This window comes from Labeo rohita, chromosome 5 (assembly GCF_022985175.1).
Source record: "Labeo rohita strain BAU-BD-2019 chromosome 5, IGBB_LRoh.1.0, whole genome shotgun sequence".
In the NCBI taxonomy this organism is placed as follows: Eukaryota; Metazoa; Chordata; class Actinopteri; order Cypriniformes; family Cyprinidae; genus Labeo; species Labeo rohita.
In genome coordinates this window covers 17,273,378-17,293,878 of record NC_066873.1, presented here as the reverse complement: position 1 = coordinate 17,293,878, position 20,501 = coordinate 17,273,378, and the positions used below count along the sequence as shown (strand labels likewise).

The 20,501-nt window shown below is 37.8% G+C and overlaps 1 protein-coding gene across 1 annotated transcript in view; it reads left to right on the top strand.

Annotated features, from left to right (window-relative positions):
• adgrv1 (adhesion G protein-coupled receptor V1) overlaps window positions 1–20,501 on the top strand; it is a 175,313-nt gene that overhangs the window by 52,346 nt on the left and 102,466 nt on the right. Inside the window, 16 exon segments of the mRNA XM_051109062.1 lie at window positions 145–325; window positions 417–580; window positions 676–799; window positions 3,489–3,749; window positions 4,960–5,086; window positions 5,251–5,468; window positions 6,375–7,118; window positions 8,595–8,968; window positions 11,389–11,565; window positions 11,969–12,149; window positions 12,239–12,432; window positions 14,949–15,078; window positions 15,297–15,380; window positions 16,130–16,269; window positions 19,085–19,694; window positions 19,784–19,999. Of these exon segments, the coding sequence (XP_050965019.1) occupies window positions 145–325; window positions 417–580; window positions 676–799; window positions 3,489–3,749; window positions 4,960–5,086; window positions 5,251–5,468; window positions 6,375–7,118; window positions 8,595–8,968; window positions 11,389–11,565; window positions 11,969–12,149; window positions 12,239–12,432; window positions 14,949–15,078; window positions 15,297–15,380; window positions 16,130–16,269; window positions 19,085–19,694; window positions 19,784–19,999 (3,925 nt within the window).

The following is a 20,501-nucleotide window of genomic DNA, read 5'->3' as shown; positions in this document are numbered from 1 at the left end:
TATGTCCTAATTAACTGACCTTGTGTTACGTAAAAGATCTACATAGTTTCATTCACTTCACTTAATGTTACGTTACTTTAACACTTCACATGTTTGAAAATTCGAAATGTAAGTAAACCTAATTGTCTGATGTTTTGTCTTCAGCTAGATGAGACATTCTCAGTGGTCCTTAGTAGCCATAGCACGCCGGCTAGTCGCCTTGGCAACCGAAGGCAGGTCAACATTACCGTGCGTAAGAGTGATGACCCATTTGGGGTCATTGAGTTCATTCAGCCTAACCTGGACTTCACCATCAATGAAAGTAAAGCCATGGATCCTCAGTCAGGTTTGAAGATCTAAGTTACAGCTTTGGGTCAATCAATTGTCCTATCTTTTAAAATCGGTTCAAAATAACATCTCAAAATTATGTATGATAGCATCCTACCCCATTGGAAGAAGCAGGGGTAGGTTTGGAAACGTGTCCGTCTTTTGGATTCTTGAGCCAACCTACTCAGGAGACATCAACCCAGTGCAGGGTGAGATCGTCTTTGCTGAAGGGGAGTACATGAAGAACCTCACACTGTTTTCTATGCCAGATGAGGTAAGCTTCAGCAGTTCAGAATATCACGAGTAGATACTTGTGTTTATATAGGATAAGCATATCTGTAGTACAATTTAATCTTTGTTTTAATGCAGATCCCAGAGAAAACTGAAAATTTCACCATCACTCTTCTGAATACAACGGGTGGAGCGAGACTAGGAAACATTCTCAGAGCAAGCTTAAGCATTCGTGAGAATGATGATCCAATATATTTTGCCGGTATGTTTGGCATTCTGTACAATGTACTAGGGCTGGGCGATATATCGAATATGAGCGATAATATCGCACAAATTTTGACGACGATGTAAAGTTTGAAAATATCGTGAATATTGAATATTTCAAATTCAAGCATACTTTCCCAAAAGAACGCGCTGAATGTCCAATATTACATCCCCTTAACTATTACAGCGCAAGAGATGTGAGGTGGGGTGCTATACACTCCTCTACTACACAAGCTTTCATGAGTGCGGTTGCCAGATATCAAGAGTTCTAATCCCCAGATATCAAGAGTTCTAATCCAGCTTTGCTGTTACAAGGATACATTTTCTGGCAATTGTTTTGCTTATTTTGAAGGAGAAGTCCACTTCCAGAACAACAATTAACAAATAATTTACTCACCCCCTTGTCATCCAAGATGTTCATGTCTTTCTGTCTTTAGTCGTAAAGAAATTATGTTTTTTGAGGAAAGTATTTCAGGATTTTTTTTCCATATAATGGACTTTAATGGTGCCCTGATTTTGAACTTCCAAAATGCAGTTTAAATGCAGCTTCAAATGGCTCTAAATGATCCCATCTGTGGAAGAAGGGTCATATCTAGCAAAACAATCCGTCATTTTTTCCGAAAAATAAAAATTTGTATACTTTTTATGTACATGTGTCCACGACGCTACGTACTATGAAATTTACTTCCACTCCCTTAGTCTTTGCACGTTCGCTTTGTAAACACTGTAGGTCTGTAGTTCCGCCTATGTCGTGCGTGACTTTTCAACGTGATTCTGTAGTATGTAGTTTCGTGGACGCGCATCCCAGAGTGGTGGTGGAGGTGGTGAGTAAATTATTTGTAAATTGTTGTTCTGGAAGTGGACTTCTCCTTTAAGCAATCTGGCAACAACACGCACAAGCTCGCTCTTCATTGCGGAAGCGCTGACCATGATCTGAAAACACGGACAAACAATTAAGCTGGAGTTTAGTGATCAAAATGAAAGTGCCACTCAACCAGTCTGTGTTCTGTCATTGGATCTCAACAGTATTGTTTGCGTCTGTGATCGCTGAATAAGTGCACTTAGGCTAACGTTACTCAACTGCTATTGTTTGAATAGAGAAACATAGGCTATTGCAATTTGGAATTAGTATTAGGAATTTGACGGTTATATTTTTCAGAGAAAGTGCATAAATCTTTGGTATTAATATATATATATGAATGTATGTATATGTTTATTATATATATATATATATATATATATATATATGCCCACAGAGCTTCTCTTAAACCAGTTGACAGACTTGTGTTCTTAGCTAAAAACGTATCCCAGTTTAATTATTTCACCCAGTTGCACAGTATAAATTGTGAATTGCATGCACTAAAAACTTGACAGAATGCACTTTCTGTACTTGTTTTGCACTACTTCAGTTACATATGCATGTGTTTATTTAATAAAAAGCAGTAGGTGATCAGTAGATTTTTTTTTTAACTGCTTAAATTTGCACTAAACATTTTGTATTTATTTTGTAACAATAGCTGTTCTATCTAAATTGTTTTTGTTGTTGTTTTTTTAATGGGGGCAAAAGAAAATAATGTTTTTTAAATATTTAACAGCAAATGCAAACATATCAAAATATATATCGAATATCATAAAAATTCTGACAATATCGGGAATTTTTTTTTACGTATTGCCCAGCCCTACAATGTACATATTAATTTGAAGAATTATAGAAAAAACAATTGTGAAATATTATTGCAGTTTAAAATAGTGACTTTCTGTTTTAATATATTTTTAAATATAATTTATTCCTGTGATGCAAAGCTGAATTTTCAGCATCATTATTCCAGTCTTCAGTGTCACATGTGTCACGAATCTGGTCGGTGTCCCGCTGTCCGCTCACCGCCAGATGTCACTCTCGCCCTGTCACACACAGACTGTTGCACCACACCCCGGACTACATTCCCCATCAGCCATTGCACTTCACCCGCGACCAATAAGCGGCGCTATAAAAGCCCCGGTCTTTCCACTTGCAAACCACGGATTGTTGTATTGTTGTATTCCTAGTTCCTGTTCCAAGTTCCTAGTTCCTGGTTTTTGATCTCTCGCCTGGTTATCTCGTTATCGTCTGTCTAGCCGCCTGCCTTTTCGGACTATCGCTCGTCTTCCTGGACTATTCTCTCGTCTCGCCTCCTACATTTCTGTTTACTGTTGTTTGACCCTGCCTGCACGACTATGTCTTTGTCTCGTATTATCAATAAAAGCTCGCATATGGATCCGCTCGCCTCACGTCACTCATTCCTCGTAACAACATGATCCTTCAGAAATCATTCAAATATGCTGTTCTTTTTAAGGTTTTATACATCAACGAATCCTGAAAAAAGTATCCCATGTTCCAAAAATTGATATATATATAAAAATTAAATTGCACAACGGTTTTCATCGTTGGTAATAAATCAACATATTAAATGATTTCTGGAGTAATGCTGCTGAAAATTTAGCATTCATTTTAAAGTATATCAAAATAGAAACCAACTATTTTAAATTGCAAAAATATTTCACAGTATTACTGATTTTCTGTATTATTAATCAAATAAACAGTTTTTTTTAATTATTATTGTATTGAATGAATGTGGTACATTATAGTGATATAGCTGCTCAATATTAAAATATATTAAAATTTGTTTTTCTTTTGTAATGTTTTCTAGAGCCTGTGGTTCAGAGGGTGCTAGAAGGGGGCGTGGTCAATTTCACCATTTTGCGAGCTGGACTGGGTAACTTTATCACCACAGTGAAGTATCACTTTGAATACGGTGACACATCACCAGGAGACTTCACTCCACTGAGTAACAACTCAGTGTTGGTGTTTGATTATGGAGAGTGGATGAAAAACATATCAGTTGCAGCAGTTGATGATGACATACCAGAGACAGATGAACCATTCTACATAATTCTCTTCAACACCACAGGTTTGTCACGTCCTTAACCATATATTCAGTGCATTTTATGTCACAAATTTTTGGTTCCTTTCAGCATGCATTGACTTTTAGTTTGTGCTGCGTTATTGTGGGTGACTTCTTTTACCAGCCCTTCAGATCCCTATAACTTTTAAGTGCATTGTCTGTGTTGCCTAATTAGCTTCATTAAATTCCCCCTCCGAGAGACAAATACTGCTCTTCAACTCTGCTCTGTAGAGCCAATATACCCACCCCATTTAACATTTGTTTTGATTCACACAGAGCTCTGTTGATTGGCCTTGACTCTCAAAAGCCCTCTCTAATCCTCGTATTGTGGAACACGCACACATTCATGAAAAGGGCTGGGTGACTGTAGAAAGTTAATTACAGAACTGTCCTTCTGCAGATCACAAAGCAAACCCACCAAGAGTTTTCTCTCTGGAGGTTTTACCACTTGCCCTGAGGGACTGTGTTCAGATACATTTGACTGTTATTACGACGTAAAGCTGAGCTTTTGAGAGCGTAATATGATTGCTGTGGTAAGCTTGTACCAATTACGACAGTGTCTCATGTCGAATTATATTTAGCAAGACAGTTACAATGTGTGAATGTTAAACAAATGTGCTGCCACAGATTTGAAAGCACAAGCATGTGCTAATGAGAAATTTGAAAAGAATTCTGCACAAAGTGTTTGTTCTTCATTATGAATCTGTCTGGATTTATGCTTGATTAAATTATTTTGCATGCTTATTTGTGCTAGATTGCAACACTTTTATAACATTTTCGAGGCAGTTCTGTAATTGAATTTAAAAAAAGTCATAATGAATATTTAAATAATTGTTTGCTGTATACATTACCTTCCAAACATTTGTGACCCTGGACTACAAAATATATAGTTTATTTATTCAGATGATGTATAAATCTCAGTTAACCCTTATGACTGGATTTGTGGTCCAGGGTCACATTTATTTTTTCAGTAAACCAAACCTTTATTTATCAAGACTGCATTAAATTGATTAAAAGTAACAATAAAGACATTTCTATTTCAAGTAAATGTTCTTTTGAACTTTCTGTTAATCAAAAAATGTTTCTTTTTGTTTCATTTTATTCATTTTTTGCAAGTATTAGGACAGATCGAATGACTTATAATGCTGCAAAATAAATGTGAGAGAGTGTGAGAGTGATTCTATACTTATGTGTGTTTGTATATTGGTCTTGTCAGGTGATGCAGTGGTATATGGTCAAAACACTGCTACAGTTGTGATTGAGGCCAATGACGATGCCAATGGGATATTCTCTCTGGATTCAACTCAGAAACCAGTGGAGGAGGGAAGAACCAATAACTTTTAGTGAGTCTCCAACTCTCTAACCTCTAATATACCGTTGATCCAGATGTAAATTTCATTGCACAGACTGACTTTGATTTAGATAAAACAATGCTGTCTTTTTGTATTAGAAAGGAAGTATTCATGTTTTACTCTCTGTGAAATTATGTTTTGTTTTTTGTCTCCAGTGTTCTTCGAGACAGAGGACACTTTGGCAATGTCACACTATACTGGCAGCTGTTTGCCAACGACACCCCCCTTGAACCTCACCAAGAATTTCTGAACACATCCGGGTCTACAGTGTTTCGCACAGGGGAGAAGACAAAACCTATTGTTCTTGAAGCCATCTCAGACAAGCTCCCAGAGTTCAATGAGTTTTATGAGCTCAGACTTATGAACATCTCAGGTAAAGTCAATATCAGCAGCCACTGGTATTAAGACTTGTATGGCTACATCGTTTTACACATATTTTGGACTATGGGGGTGCCATTATTTCAATAGCGTTTACCTGTTGCTATTTTTACCACTACACATCTCAGAATATAAAATACTTATACAATGCCATGTTGTGTGGCTTTTGGTTGTAATTTGCAGTTGAAGGGTAACAAGATTTGTAAGTCATCACCGCTTTCCTAGCGTAAGAAGTGGAGAAAAGAATGGGAACATGCCTGTGGACGAATAAAACTTTCTAAACACCCGCATCTTTGTTCTCTCCGCTTTAGCCCTGATGCCTTTGAGGCTTTTAGTAGAACACAGCTACTGAAAGAGCTTACAAACGGCAGAGACAAGAAACGCTAGATGCCATTCTGGCAGGATGTAAACATGCCAACGCTTGTCATAATCCCACAGCCACTGAAGGAGTTTCTCAGCGTGAATTTCACTAAATATCTGAGGGCATTTACACTCCTTGTGGGGAGAAGTTGATGGTACAGCATTTAAGCCTACGCTTATCCATCGTCACCTGTAAGCTCTTTCTGTAGCTGAGGTCATCGTAGCAGTATTTTATTTTCCATGTTGTATATTCTGAATTCTGTTGCAACAGGTAGCACCAGTAGCTAATAGTGTGCAACCATTTCACATCATCGAAATAATGGCGCCCCCATAGTTTAAAATATGTATAAACTAATTGGATTTTTTATGAAATCTGTCATGGGTTTTTCTACTACATTTTAGTAAGAGACAAAATGCCATATATTAATTATATTAAGCCATATAAGTCTTAATACCTGGTGTTCCCGTTAAAGGCTCTATGAAAGCATTTGTTCTTTTTTTGGAAAAACGATGCTTACTTTTCAAACTATTTTGTCTTTAGGTGGCTATCCTGGTGAAGGAGGAAAACTGGCAGAGAAAAATCTCAATGCATCCGTTCTTATTCCCTTCAATGATGACCCGTTTGGAGTTTTCGCTATTGCTCCTGAGAGTCTAGAGCGTGAGGTAGCCGAGGACGTCTTGTCAGTCAGTGACATGTTGGATGTCACATCCTTTACCATACTTCGCCAGCAAGGCACTTTTGGAGATGTGCGTGTGGCCTGGGAAATCCTGTCAGGAGCTTTCCCACATGGTCTCCCGCCCATGGAAGACCTGATATTGATGGCCTCCTTTCCTCAGGCTATAGAGCTCCGACCACATGCCAGGAGACGCCATGCAGGCACTGATGCGTTCTTCTTCTCTGGACTTCCAGGAGCTTATGGATCCATCAGTGCAGACACCCATATGCAGGTTCCACAGAACCTGGCTAACTTTACCCTGTCAGTCTGGCTGATGCCCAGGCCCAATACAGATGGATTTATTGTTTCTAAAGGCAACGGGAATGGGACTATCTACTATGGAGTTCAGGTCCAGACTAATGAGTCCCACGTTACTGTTATGCTGCATTACACCACCATAGGATCTAACAGCACACAGGTGGCACGAGCTACTGCAAATAAGTTTGTAGAGGATAATACATGGGTTCATATTGTCATCGCGGTCGAAGATGGAATTATTGAGTTTTATCTGGATGGGAGCCCAATGCCTGGAGGGATTAAGAGTCTGAAAGGAGAAGCCATTGTAAATGGTGAGTAAAGTTTGTATTTTTTTAAAACAATGTAAATTTGGACTGCAGAAGATTGGCATCTAGTGTTTCCTGTCTTTGCCATTTGTAAGCTCTCTCATTAGCTGTGGTCTACTAAAAGCCTCAAAGGCATCAGGGCTGAAATGGAGAGAACAAAGACGCAGGTCTTTAGGACGTTTTATTCGGGGGTTGGGGGGGGGTTTCATTTATCTTTGAAAGGACAGTGGAGATAAGACAGGAAGTGAGTGGGAGAGAGCGATGGGGGGTGGTATCGGGAAAGGTCCATGAGGTGGGACTTGAACTCGGGACACCCAAAGCGCAACTGCACCATATGTCGGCACACTGTCCACAAGGCTACAGATTTTTTTTAAATAACATGAATCTTTCAGAGGTTTTCTACTACATACTTCAGTAAAACAGATCATTTCCATTATATAAAGCAATACAAGTCGTACCCTGGGTTCTCTTTAACAACTGCACTTCAAAATAGGAAACCACCCCTGCCATAGTACTTAATTTTGGAGTTCCTCTTAAAAACAAATTCCTCATGCTTGTGTTGGTCAAGCAATGAGATGTGGTTCCTCACCTATTCTTGTGGCCCATATCTAGTCTGGCCGGAGCCCTATGCTATTGTTTAGCTTTTCACAGGAATATATGCTTGACTGAACACTCAGCCATTGGACATTGTTAGCAGCACATAAAGGCAGCTGACATACTCTCTCTCACTGAAAACAATAGAGCCCCTACTAAGACTTTCTTGACATTTCTTATACTATCTTCAGTCAAGTGAATGTACATATAAACTGCATGGATATCGGAGATTGTCTTTGATTGTTAGGTGATTACGGCCTTTGTTAAATGTTCTTGTTTTGGCTCCCTGAAGCGTATTTCCTCAATTTGTACAGTTGTGTGCCTTTGAATGTCTCTCTGGTGGTCAGGAGGTTACTGATTTAAGCTGGTGTAACCAATGAGGATGAACTCTACCCTTTTTATTCCAATTTCACCGCTGTCACATCACGGAAAGTGTTTCTCTTCACCACCTGCTCATATAATGATTATCTCGGCCCAATAGAAAGGCTATGTCAGTGGTGATTGGAAGGGGCACAGATTATATTCTAGATTCTAAAAAGATTTATAGTCTAATAAATGTTACAATTGATAGCTCTCAATTATACTGTAATGTTGAATGGCTAGTCAATGGTTAAGTATTAGAAAAAAGAGAACAATGGAATACCTTAGCTACCACACATTAACACATTAACCTACTGTACAACACTTTAGCGTTGTATTTCATTGCAAACACCTCTCACGTAATCCTTAGAAATTCATCTGTCTGAAGCATCCTGGGTTAACGTTCTATCACAAGAACATCTGGGGTTCAAACATAAAACCACTGGGGTTGCAAGTCCAGATGTTTACCCAGAAAGCCACACCATCGATCCATCCATCCTAACGCCTTCTCCTAATTCTTCCATACAGATGCTGCGCCTGTTAGGATCGGTTCCAACCCAGATGGTGAACAGCGCTTCACTGGTCTTCTACAAGACCTCCGGCTGTACTCCAGCTGGCTCAACCGCTCCGAGATTCACGAGCTCCACAACCAACCAGCCAAGAACGACCTCCACAATGTGTCAGGGTACCTGACATACAGGCAGGAGGAGAAACTGAAATCGTTTTTAGTTGAAGTACGGGACGATCAAGAAGAGGAGGGTGAGGAGGTCTTCTACTTACAACTGGTAGCTGTTCAAGGTGGAGCCCGTCTGCCAATGCCAAGACCTACCGCCATCCTCAGAGTCATGAAGAGCGATAATGCCAATGGACTTTTCGGCTTCACTGGTTCTTGCATACCAGATGTAGGTGCAAAAAACATTCAGTTATATGATATTATATGTGACCCTGGACCACAAAACCAGTCATAAGGGTCAATTTTTCAAAACTGAGATTAATATATCATCTGAAAGCTGAATAAATAAGCTTCCAATTGATGTATGGTATGTTAGGATAGGACAATATTTGGCTGAGATAAAACTATTGAAAATCTGGAATCCGAGGGTGCAAAATAAATCTAAATATTGAGAAAATTGCCTTTAAAGTTGTCCAAATGAAGTTCTTAACAATGCATATTACTAATCAAAAATTACGTTTTTATATATTTACAGTAGGAAATTTGCAACATATCTTCATGGAACATGATCTTTACTTAATTTCCTAATGATTTTTGGCATAAAATAAAAATCAGTAATTTTGACCCACACAATGTATTTTTGGCTATTGCTACAAATATACCCCAGCGACTTAAGACTGGTTTTGTGGTCCAGGGTCACATATTATGTTTTTGAGTTATTTATTTTATCTTGAAACCAAAGATAAAGCAATGTCACATAACTCCTATGCAAATGTCAATACAAATGCAGAACATATAGTTGAAGTCAAACGTTTATGTACACCTTGCTGAATTTGCAAAATGTTAATTATTTTACCAAAATAAGAGGGATCATACAAAATGCATGCTATTTTTTTTTTATTTTGTACTGACCTGAATAAGATATTTCACATAAAAGATGTTCACATATAGTCCACAAGAGAAAATAATAGTTGAATTTATAAAAATGACCCTGTTCAAAAGTTTACATACACTTGATCCTTAATACTGTGTTGTTACCTGAATGATTAACAGCTGTTTTTTTTTTTGTTTTGTTTTTTAGTGATCATGATTTAGTTGTTCATGAGTTCATTGTTTGTCCTGCTGTTCTCCAGAAAAATCCTTCAGGTCCCACAAATTCTTTGGTTCTTCAACATTTTTGTGTATTTGTACCATTTTAAACTATTTCAACAACTGTATGTCTTTTCACACTGAGGGACTGAGAGACTCATGTGCAACTATTACAGAAGGTTCAAATGTTCACTGATGCTTCAGAGGGAAACACAATGCATTTAGAGCCAGGGTGTGAAACCTTTTTGAATTTGAGGATCAGGGTAAATTCAACTTATTTTGTCTTCTGGGAAACATGTAAGTCTCTTCTGTAGCTTCTGAAGGGCAGTACTAAATGAAAATAAAATATGATATTTAGGCAAAATAAGAAAAATGTACACATCTACATTCTGTTCAAAAGTTTTCACCCCCGGTTCTTAATGTATCGTGTTTCCTTCTGAAGCATCAGTGAGCGTTTGAACCTTCTGTAATAGTTGCATATGAGTCCCTCAGGTGTCCTCAATGTGAAAAGATGGATCTCAAAATCATAAATTCATTATTGGAAAGGGTTCAAATACACAAAAATGCTGAAAAACCAAAGAATTTGTGGGACCTAAAGGATTTTTCTGAAGAACAGCGGGCTGTTTAACTGTTCAGGACAAACAAGGGACTCATAAACAACTATAACTAAACAAACAAACAAAAAAATCCAGCTGTGGACCATTCAGGTAACAACAAGAAACAAGTGTATGTAAACTTTTGAACAGGGTTGTTTTTATAAATTTAACTATTTGTCTGGTGGACTATATGTAAACGTCTTTTATGAGAAATATCTTATTCATGTCAGTACTAAATAAAAAATAACATGCATTTTGTATGATCCCTCTTATTTTGGTAAAATAATGAACAAATTCTGCAAGGTGTATGTAAACTTTTGACTTCAACTGTAGACATCCAGAAATCTGTAATGTTGCTACACAGATAGCCTTCTGACCAGCACAATTAAGGTCTAATGAGTTAACATCTAACCGTATTATTTGATTAAGTACCCAAGTTGCTTCTTTGTCAGTGTTTGGTTCACGTTCCCCCCTGAAAGCACGTAACATGACCCCTAGCTGTGAGACCATGTCTTCATGTATATTTAATATGTCTTCACGCCTGGATGGATGGAGCGTGCATTCTTCTCTTCAGGGAGATTGGATGCATGGCATCTCCAATGGCTTGTTCGATTAACAAGACAGATGGTCAGTGAATTCCTTTAGAGGAAGACCTTTCAGCTAGTGACAGAAATGACACAGTAGCATGTGCTTTCTCTTAAGCTCTCAACAAACAGAAACATGACTAAGCAGAAGAAGCTTTTTAGTGCTACACATTTAGCTTCCCATTTAACCAGTTAAGTGAGACGTAAACGCTGTAAACTGTGTTTAATGATCATGTTACACAAAACTGTTTCTCAGTCTGAGTTTTTAGCCAAACAAAATTGTGAATAGTTTTATACATAGTAATTCTGTTACAAGGTCCTGACGTTCATTTTGTTGTGCTATACTTGGCTTACAATGACCTTTATCCTTTCTTTATCAGATATCTGAGGAAGGCTCAATGATCTCCTGTGTAGTGGAGCGGACACGTGGCGCTCTGGACCACGTCTATGTAAACTACACCGTCACTCAGGTTGATTCACCTGCAGACTCGTCAAATGTGTCAGACTTTGCCAATGCCACAGGCTCTATCCATTTCCTGCCGGGCCAACGCTCTGAGGTAACAGGACCAACCTGTCAGGCAGTTATTATTAATGATCACAGGACCACCAATTAAGGGAGAACATTATAATATTGTCATTAATGTGTAATGGCTGGACAACATCTATTCACATGATGGCTGTATATGTATAGATACAGATTAAAATGAAGATCAAAACAGATCAACCACAAGTAACAATGTATTAAAACAATAAATATTAAAGAAATAGAATCAAAGTTAGTAAATTAAATCAATGTAGTAATTTAGCTTGTATTAATGAATGAGGTTGATGTTTTAATATATGGCTCCATCTAGTGGTGGTTTTAGCCACTTTGTTTAATTGACGATGTAAATTTATTAAGTAGTAATTGCAAAGCCTTATTCATAAATGGCTTTATATTTAATGTCTTTTGTCTTCCAGGTTTTAAACCTGCTGGTTCTAAATGATGACCTTCCTGAGGTCAATGAGCACTTCCGGGTTAAGCTGGTGTCGGCTGAATCAGGTGATGGAAAACGCGGTTCCACTCCCACCAGTGGAGCCAGCATTGACCCAAGCAATGCCATCAACAATATTACAGTCAAAGCCAGCGATCATCCATATGGTACATTGATATATTTATCATTTTTTAGCTACATTCTTTCATTTATGCAGCCAAATGTTAAAATTGACTGGTTATTAATGTCATTTCAGGCCTGCTGCAATTTCAGACTACCCCAGTGCCTGTTGGTATGATCAGACCTGCACTGGAGGAGGCTCATGTGACTGTTCGAGAAGAGGCTGGTGTGGTCAGTCTGCTGGTGGCCAGAGCACAAGGACTGCTGGGAAGGGTGATGGTGGGCTATCGTACGTCTCCATTCACAGCTGCTGGTTCAGAGGACTATGAGGTAACAATAGCTGTTAAACATCTTTTTTGGGGGAATGAAGGAATCCTGAAAAAAAAAATGTATATATTAAAAAGCACAACTGATTTCAACATTGATAATAAAAATAAATGTTTCTTGAGCACCAAAACAACATATTAAATTGGTTTCTGAAAAAGCATGTGACACTGAAAACTAGAGTAGCTAGTAGTTGCTTTGTTGAAAATTTAGCTTTGCTGTTACAGGAATAAATTCAAATTTAAATGTAAATATATACCTGCAAGCAGCGATTACTGGGGTTCAAGTACTTTAAGGCAATTAAGCACATATGAAAAAAGATATTACATATTATTTAGCAAGCCTGTAACCACCTACATCAATAATTTAAAAAGCATTTTCAGCAAATACTGTTATCGTGCCAGCTGTGGTCTGATCTCTCTAAAACTTTGCATGCTTGTTTAGAATCATCTGTCACATGTGCTCACCAGGTTTTGTGAAGTTTTGAGTTTTTGTTTAGGCTTTATGGGCTTTTGGGCATTTTTGGACAGGTCCGTTTTCTAAGTGACCCCGTTATAACTTTCCAAAGGGTAAATTTCAACATTTTTTTTATAATTATTGACCTAGAAAGTCCAGAGAATTGCACTGCAGCGATTTTTTCCAGACTGAGTGAAAACCTAGGACTAGTTCACAAAAGTATGTTTTTTACATTTTCTCATTTAATAAACTGTTGGTTTGACCGCAGTGGTTGTAGAGGCAAAGTTGTCCGGAATGAGGAGTTCTATAATGTGATATGAATATCGTGAATATGTGTGAAAAACCGTGCAATGTACAATTTTTTACGCCCTTGAAAAATGCAATATTGCCCCTTAGTGGCTGATTTCTTTTAAATTTTCTCGCAGACCTTTAGGGCCGTCAGTCAAACAGGCCCACAGAGTTTCGTTCCGATCGACTGCCGTAAAGCTAGTCTAATAGGTGCTCAAATTTCATCAGCCTACGGTGGCCATGTTTTTTGAGATGCACTAAAGTCCTCATAGCCACTTGTGGCACTTTTGACGTGCGTACTGATTTTCATGTTGATACGATAAACGGTTGCGTAGTTATGGCCGTTTTTATGTTTTTTTGCTCTTACAGTGCCACCCAGTGGCCAAACTCCACAACTTTTTTCACGCGACCTTAGATTCTGCTCTTACATACAGAATCTGAGGCACGTGTTTTCTCCAGTGTGAGCCAAGGATTCCAACAACATAAGACATTTGAACCTACAATGAACCTTTTAGGAGTTATGACTGATTTTGTACTTTTGATCGCTGTAGCGCCCCTGTCAGACCGATAGGGGCGATCTTTGGTGACGTTGTAGACGGTGTGAGTACTACCAAGTTTCAGGTCTCTACAACTTATGGTTTGGTCTGCTCGACTAGTTTTACGTGGAGATTGCTGATCCTTGGCCATTCTAACAATTGCAATAGGGTTTCAGCACTATGCGGAACAAAAATCTGTTATTTTAAATTGTAACAATATTTCTTAAAGGGGTCATCGGATGGAACGTTCACTTTTTCATGTTGTTTGAACATTAATGTGTGTTGGCAGTGTATGTACAAATCTACCCTATAATGATAAAAATCCATGCAGCGGTTTTTAATTAATCTGTAAAAATAATATCCCCTTTTTCAAATCAAGCCGTTCTCACACCGACAGAGTCACACCGACAGAGGCCGCTCCCACGATAGTTGATTGACATGAGTGTCTTACCTCAGACCCACCTTAAATCAGCTGTAACAGTCCGACCTCCACTGTTTCGATGCCAGAGCAGGGATGTAAGTTGAACAAGAATATCTCAGAGTGAGCGATTGAGGTGTTGTGTTGCCGGATGTAATAATGAACATAGTGGTCGTCATTTATTTCCGACATCTGAGCCGCTGAAGATGCAGTGGATTACGTTTGTTTGTAAATGGAATGCGCCTCCCGATCTACATATATGCATCTAGGTTTACGCGAATCATTCGTGATCCAGCTTCACTTACAGCAGAAGTGAGTATAAGGGTTTTTTTTTATGAATCTTTGCGATCGCCTTTACTAATAACGTGCTAGTTAGCAAGTTTAGCGGCTAAACGTGGCTAAAGTAAACAGGCTCGTCACTCCACAGCGAGAAGAGAGGGGCGGGGCAAGCAGAGCTTATTAACATTTAAAGCAACCTCGACCAGAACAGGATGATTTTTGCAAACTGATTTTGGCAAGGTAAAAAGGGTGTTGTTTTACAAAACCATTGAGAATTTTTAACCACAGTACATTATAGACTTTTCATTAAGACCCTAAAGAATCATATCAACTTGTGGAAAATGGGCATCCGATGACCCCTTTAATGTTTTTGAAAAAAAAATGCTGATTCTTATTGATCTCAAATTTTTGAACAGTGTGTATGTTTTTGGGCTTTGCTCTCTTATACAGTTAGGCAACAAGAGAGTCATTTTTCACTACCAAGATCTCCTAATGAAATTCCTTTGTATATTAAAATGGCACAATTCCTTTTTGTTTTCTGACAGGACACAGAGGGATTTCTAGACTTCTTGCCTGGCGAGAGATTTAAGTACATCAATGTGACTATTATAGACAACTTGGTCCCGGAGTTGGACAAAATCTTCAGAGTGGAACTCTATAATCCAAATGGAGGAGGTAAGAACACTCGTGTCAGTTAAAAACGTGCGTTTTAGAGTGATTCTGTGTCCTCTCTTTTACCTTCTTGATTTTTCTTTCACTGTTTCCGCATGCACTGTCTCCTGTGGGCTCCATTCATGCTGTTTGGGCATGATTATGGAGCACTCTGTATGATTTCAATATGCACTGTGTGTGATTCCTGTCTGTTCCTGTCTGGCTCCTGTGTGCTTCTTAAGTGGATCCAGTTTTTGCAAGCGAAGGCAGTGGAAGTGGCGAGAGCGACACTGACTTCTTTCTTCCATCCTTTCACTATCATCATGGTAAGATTCTTTTTCTCACAGTTTACTTTTTCCTCATTTCCATCATTCGCTGTAATGCCAGACTGGATCCTGTGGGAAAGAAAAAAAAATACCACTCTGACTTTATATAAAACTGAAGTGCCTCTTAATGTTGTCAAAGTTCTCTTCAGGTCACACAAAAGAGGTTTTATTTGTTTTTATTATTTCCTAACTGCTTGAATTGCTCCTGCTTTGGCATTTCAGAGGCACTTCATGCCCCATTATCTATCATTTGGGCCTTGGCAGATCTTTTCAACAGAACTTCTTTAACCAGTGCTAATTCTCTCTTTACTGTGCTTTTTGTTTTTCTTTCTTTTGTTGATTTATTGTGTAATTGAGGTCGCCCTTTACACAAGGTTTATTTTGTAAGTGCTAGATTAAAAGTTGTAAAGTTTAAGAGCTACCCATAATGGTCAAAATCCCCAGACTCTGGATTGTAGTCTCTGATTTCTGCCAAGCTGTTTACATAGTACTGAGGTCTGCGAGCAATACCAGGAGAGACGTGGGAAAAGCAAATAGCCTTCATGTTTAGGGGAGGCCAATAGGGGTAAACGATGTTTTGAAAATGTCACGGTTCATCTCTGTGACACGTCTCGGTGCCCTTCTTTAGAAAGTGCTTAAAATTAGTTAGTAGCAGTAGCAGTAAAAAAATATGTGTCTGCTTATATTCTGCTTTGCTTCTTTAATATTATGGCTTGATTAATGATACAATTTTTTTTTATGCTCTGAAGCTAACCTAGGCGCTGCTGCTCGTATCATTGTGACCATCGCTGCTTCTGATGAAGCTCATGGCGTCTTCCAGTTCAGTGCCGACTCTCTGACTGTGAATGGCACGGAACCTGAGGAGGGCAGGAGTACTGTAGTACTGCAGGTCAGTCCTAGTTATAAACATGGATCAACCTTAATTTGTTTCTTTTGTCCTATCTGTGAATTTATTCAAAACAATTCTCAATGCATTTAGGTTGCAACAAAAATGTTTTAAATGGGACATCAATATTTGAAAAAAAAAAAAAAGAATAAAAAAACTAAAGTCATGTGGTGAAATTATATCATAAGACAAGATTTTGAAAAAATTTTTGGAAGAGGTTTCATGATCACCAAGGCTGCATTTATTTGATAAAAATGACATTAAAACAGTATTGCTGTGAAATATTTTACAATTTAAAAAAATAACTCTTTCTATTTTAATATATTTTTAAATGAATTTTATTTTATTTCTGTGATGGCAAAGCATACATTATCATACAGTCTTCAGTGTCACATTAGTGACACTTCAAAAATATGCAGCGAAATAAAAAAAAAAAATAACACAACAGTTCTTTCTGGTTCTCGAATTTGATTGGCTGAGAGAAGTTTGATTTTCTAGTGATATCGAAACTACGTTTGTATCTCTCCATTTGTGGTATTTCTCACAGCAAATGTCATGGCGAATGCCCAAATCCACTATAATTTTATGAATAATACCGTTTTTGTGTCACGGAATGTAGTTTTAAGAGTTTTTAAGGCGAGAATGTAATTGTTTAGACTTCTAATATGTGGTTTGTTAATAAAGGTAACAGTTATTAAAAAATTAAGTTTTTCGAAAACAAATTATACGAATGAGAGAAATGTGAATGTTTAATACAGGGTGTCCGCGGGTCCTTAAAAAGTCTTAAAATGTCTTAAATAAGGTTTTCCTAATAAACGGGGTTAAAAAGTCTTAAAATGTCTTCAATTTATATTCAATGGGCCTTAAATATTTTTGGTCACATTACTGCTAAAATATCTTCAGTCCTAATTTACAATCATTGGACAGATCGAAGATTCTGATTCTTCTGATTTTAATACATTCAATGTAAACAGCGATTGATAATGGATAGTGTGGTTCTGATATCAAGGTCGCGCTGCCTGTCTGTTTGGGAGAGACTTCGAAACAAATGAGTGTAATAACACACATAAAGAAACTCACTGAGGTAAAAATTCAAAATATGTAGTTTATTTATAACATGATATAGTTTAGTAACGTACCAAAGGAGCTATTTTGCTGAATATTCTTATTTGTATATTCATAAATGTATTTAAAACAGTCTAAATTATTTAATCTGACTGTTAACAGCCCTATAGAACTGATAAATTGTAATAATTTGACATGAAAGGTGATGCATACATTTAAAAAAATAGGCCTTTATAAAGGTAAATAAAAATATGCAGATTTAAGTATGTAAAAGCTGATAGAACACTAATGAAAATATTGCTTCAGAATAAAATGTTTACGCTACCAAAAATCTCAATGATGTGGTACTTTTGTGGGATAATAAATATCATTTATGACGATGAGCAATGTAATGTAGTTTTCCGTTTACATTAAACATGTTAAATATTACATATATGTACAGTGCCCTTCACTAATATTGGCACCCTTGGTAAATGAGCAAAGGCGGCTGTGAAAATAAATCTGCATTGTTTATCCTGTTGATCTTTCATTCAAAAAATTCACAAAATTCTAACCTATCAATGGAGTAAAACAATCGAAAGTGGGGGGAAAATCTCACTGTGAATTAAATGCTTTCTCTAGTTCATGTTGGCCACAATTATTAGCACCCAATTATTGCAATGTCCTTTTCCCAAGATAACAGCTCTGAGTTTTCTCCTATACTGCCTGAAGAGTTTGGAGAACACCTGACAAGAGATCAGAGACCATTCCTTTATGCAGAATCTCTCCAGATGCTTCAGATTCACAGCTCCATGTTGGTGCTGCTTCTTTTCGAATGGGATGGGCATGACAGAAGCTTCATTTTGTGCTCAGTGACCCTTTTTTGTGTTGATTTTGATGTTTGCTTTGGATTATTGTCCTGATGGAAGATTCAACCATGACCCATTATAAGATTTCAAATAGATGCAGTCAGGTTTAGATTTTTTATCTGTTGGAATTTCATAAAATCCATGATGCCTTGTGTCTGAACGGAGTCCAGGACCTCCGGCAGAAAAACACACAACTTTAACAATCCAGCAGTATATTTAACCATGGACATGGGGTACTTTTTTTTTTATCCCTGTTTGCACCAAACCATCTCGTGGCTTTGCTGCAAAAAAGCTTGTTTTTTAGTTTCATCTGACCATAGAAACCAGTGTCAATGCTTTGGCTCTTTTCTTACAGCCACTTTCTATTTTGTGAGGCTCAACAATCTTGTTCTGCACATCAGATCTATATTCTTTGGTTTTACTCCTTGTGATGGATGATTAAGGAAATTTGACCTCTGCTCCTAGTCATCCTGGTGTGCTAAAAATGTAAATATGAATGGGAATATACTTAAGAGATATTTTACTCATAAGAATTTCTAAGGGTGCTATTAATTGTGGCCAACATGCATTAGCGTAAAACATTTATTTCATCATGAGATTTTCTCCGCAACTTTCAGTTGTTTTACTTCAGTGATAGGTTAGAATTTAGTGAATTTTTGAATAAAAGATCAAAAGGATAAACAATGCAGATTTATTTTTTCCAGCCACCTTTGTTCATATTTATCAATGGTGCCAATATTAGTGGAGGGCACTGTATGTAATATAATGTGTATTTCTATTACAGGTTGAGGTCTGAAATTTCATAAATTTCAAGGTGGTATTAAAAAGTCTTAAAAAGTCTTAAATTTCACTTGGTCATATCTGTAGAAACCCTGTAATATGAGTATGTTTCCTTTATTTCTCAGGTCATTCGTACCTTTGGTGCTCTCTCCAATGTAACCGTGTACTGGGAGGCAGATGGTAATTCAGATGGAGAACTTGTGTATAGATCTGGCACTGTGACCTTTGAGGTGGGCCAAACTGTTGGAAGCATCTACTTGCTGATTTCCCAAGATGATATTCCAGAACTCGACAAGAGCTTCAAAATCCGCCTCTCTAATGTTTCTCATGGTCGACTCGGGAAGGAAACTACTGCCACCCTGACTGTATTGGCCAGCGACGACCCTTATGGACTTTTTGCGTTTTCTGACAGCAACAGGCCAATCCGTGTACCAGAAGCAAATGCTGTCATCACCCTGACCATACAGAGGAGAAAAGGCTTGATGGGACGGGTGCGAGTGTCATATCGAACATTGAGGGACACTGATGCAGCTCCATATAGCACACCGGGAGTGGGTCGGGCCAGTGCAGGGAATGACTTTGTACCTGTTGTGGAGTCTGTGATATTCTCTGCTAATCAGAGTGAAGTAAATGTGACCCTGAGGGTACTTGATGATGAGGAGCCAGAGAGGGCAGAGTCTGTGTTTTTAGAACTTGTCAGCGTCACTTTGGTTGAAGGGCTGCAACCCAGACCAGGTAAAAGTCACTTGAAATGTGTCTTGAATTATTATCTATGAAATGTGAAAAATTAGGATGTGTACTAAGAATAACCTTTGGTTTTTCAGTTGCTTTTTCACCTCGACTTGGTCCACGGAACACCACCATTGCTCAGATCATTATTGAGGCCAGCGATGATGCTTTTGGGGTGCTACAGCTGTCTTCCCCAGCAGTGAGCGTGCCTGAGTACTACACTGGACCTATTATCAATGTTACGCGTATTGGAGGGATATTTGCTGACGTGTCTGTCAAGTTCAGAGCAGTGCCATTGACCGCCAGAGTGGGTGAGTTTTGATGACAAATGTATTATGAACCTTCTGTGGAACGGAATTTTTCTAGTTATTCTAACATATTAGAATGATTTCTGAAAGATCATGTGACACTGAAGACTGAAGCAATGGCAGTTTCCCCATCACAGAAATAAATTGCAGTTTAAAATGTTTATTAAAGCAATTAAAGTAACTGGTAGATTGGCCAAGGAGCAGCAATCTCCACATAAAACTGATCAGGCAGACCAAACGGTAAAACTCATATAAAGGTACGATGGCGTTTTAGTGCCACATTAAAAAACAAAAATAAATCTAAGATTACAAGATTAAAGTCATAATATTTCAAGAATAAAGTCTAAATATTATGAGAATAAATTTGAAATATTTAGAGAATAGTCTAAACATTTTGAGAATAAAGTTGTAATTATGAGAATAAAGTCGAAATATTTTGACAATAGTTAAAATTATGAGAAAGTGGAAATATTTCGAGAATAAAGTTGAAATATTTTGAGAATAA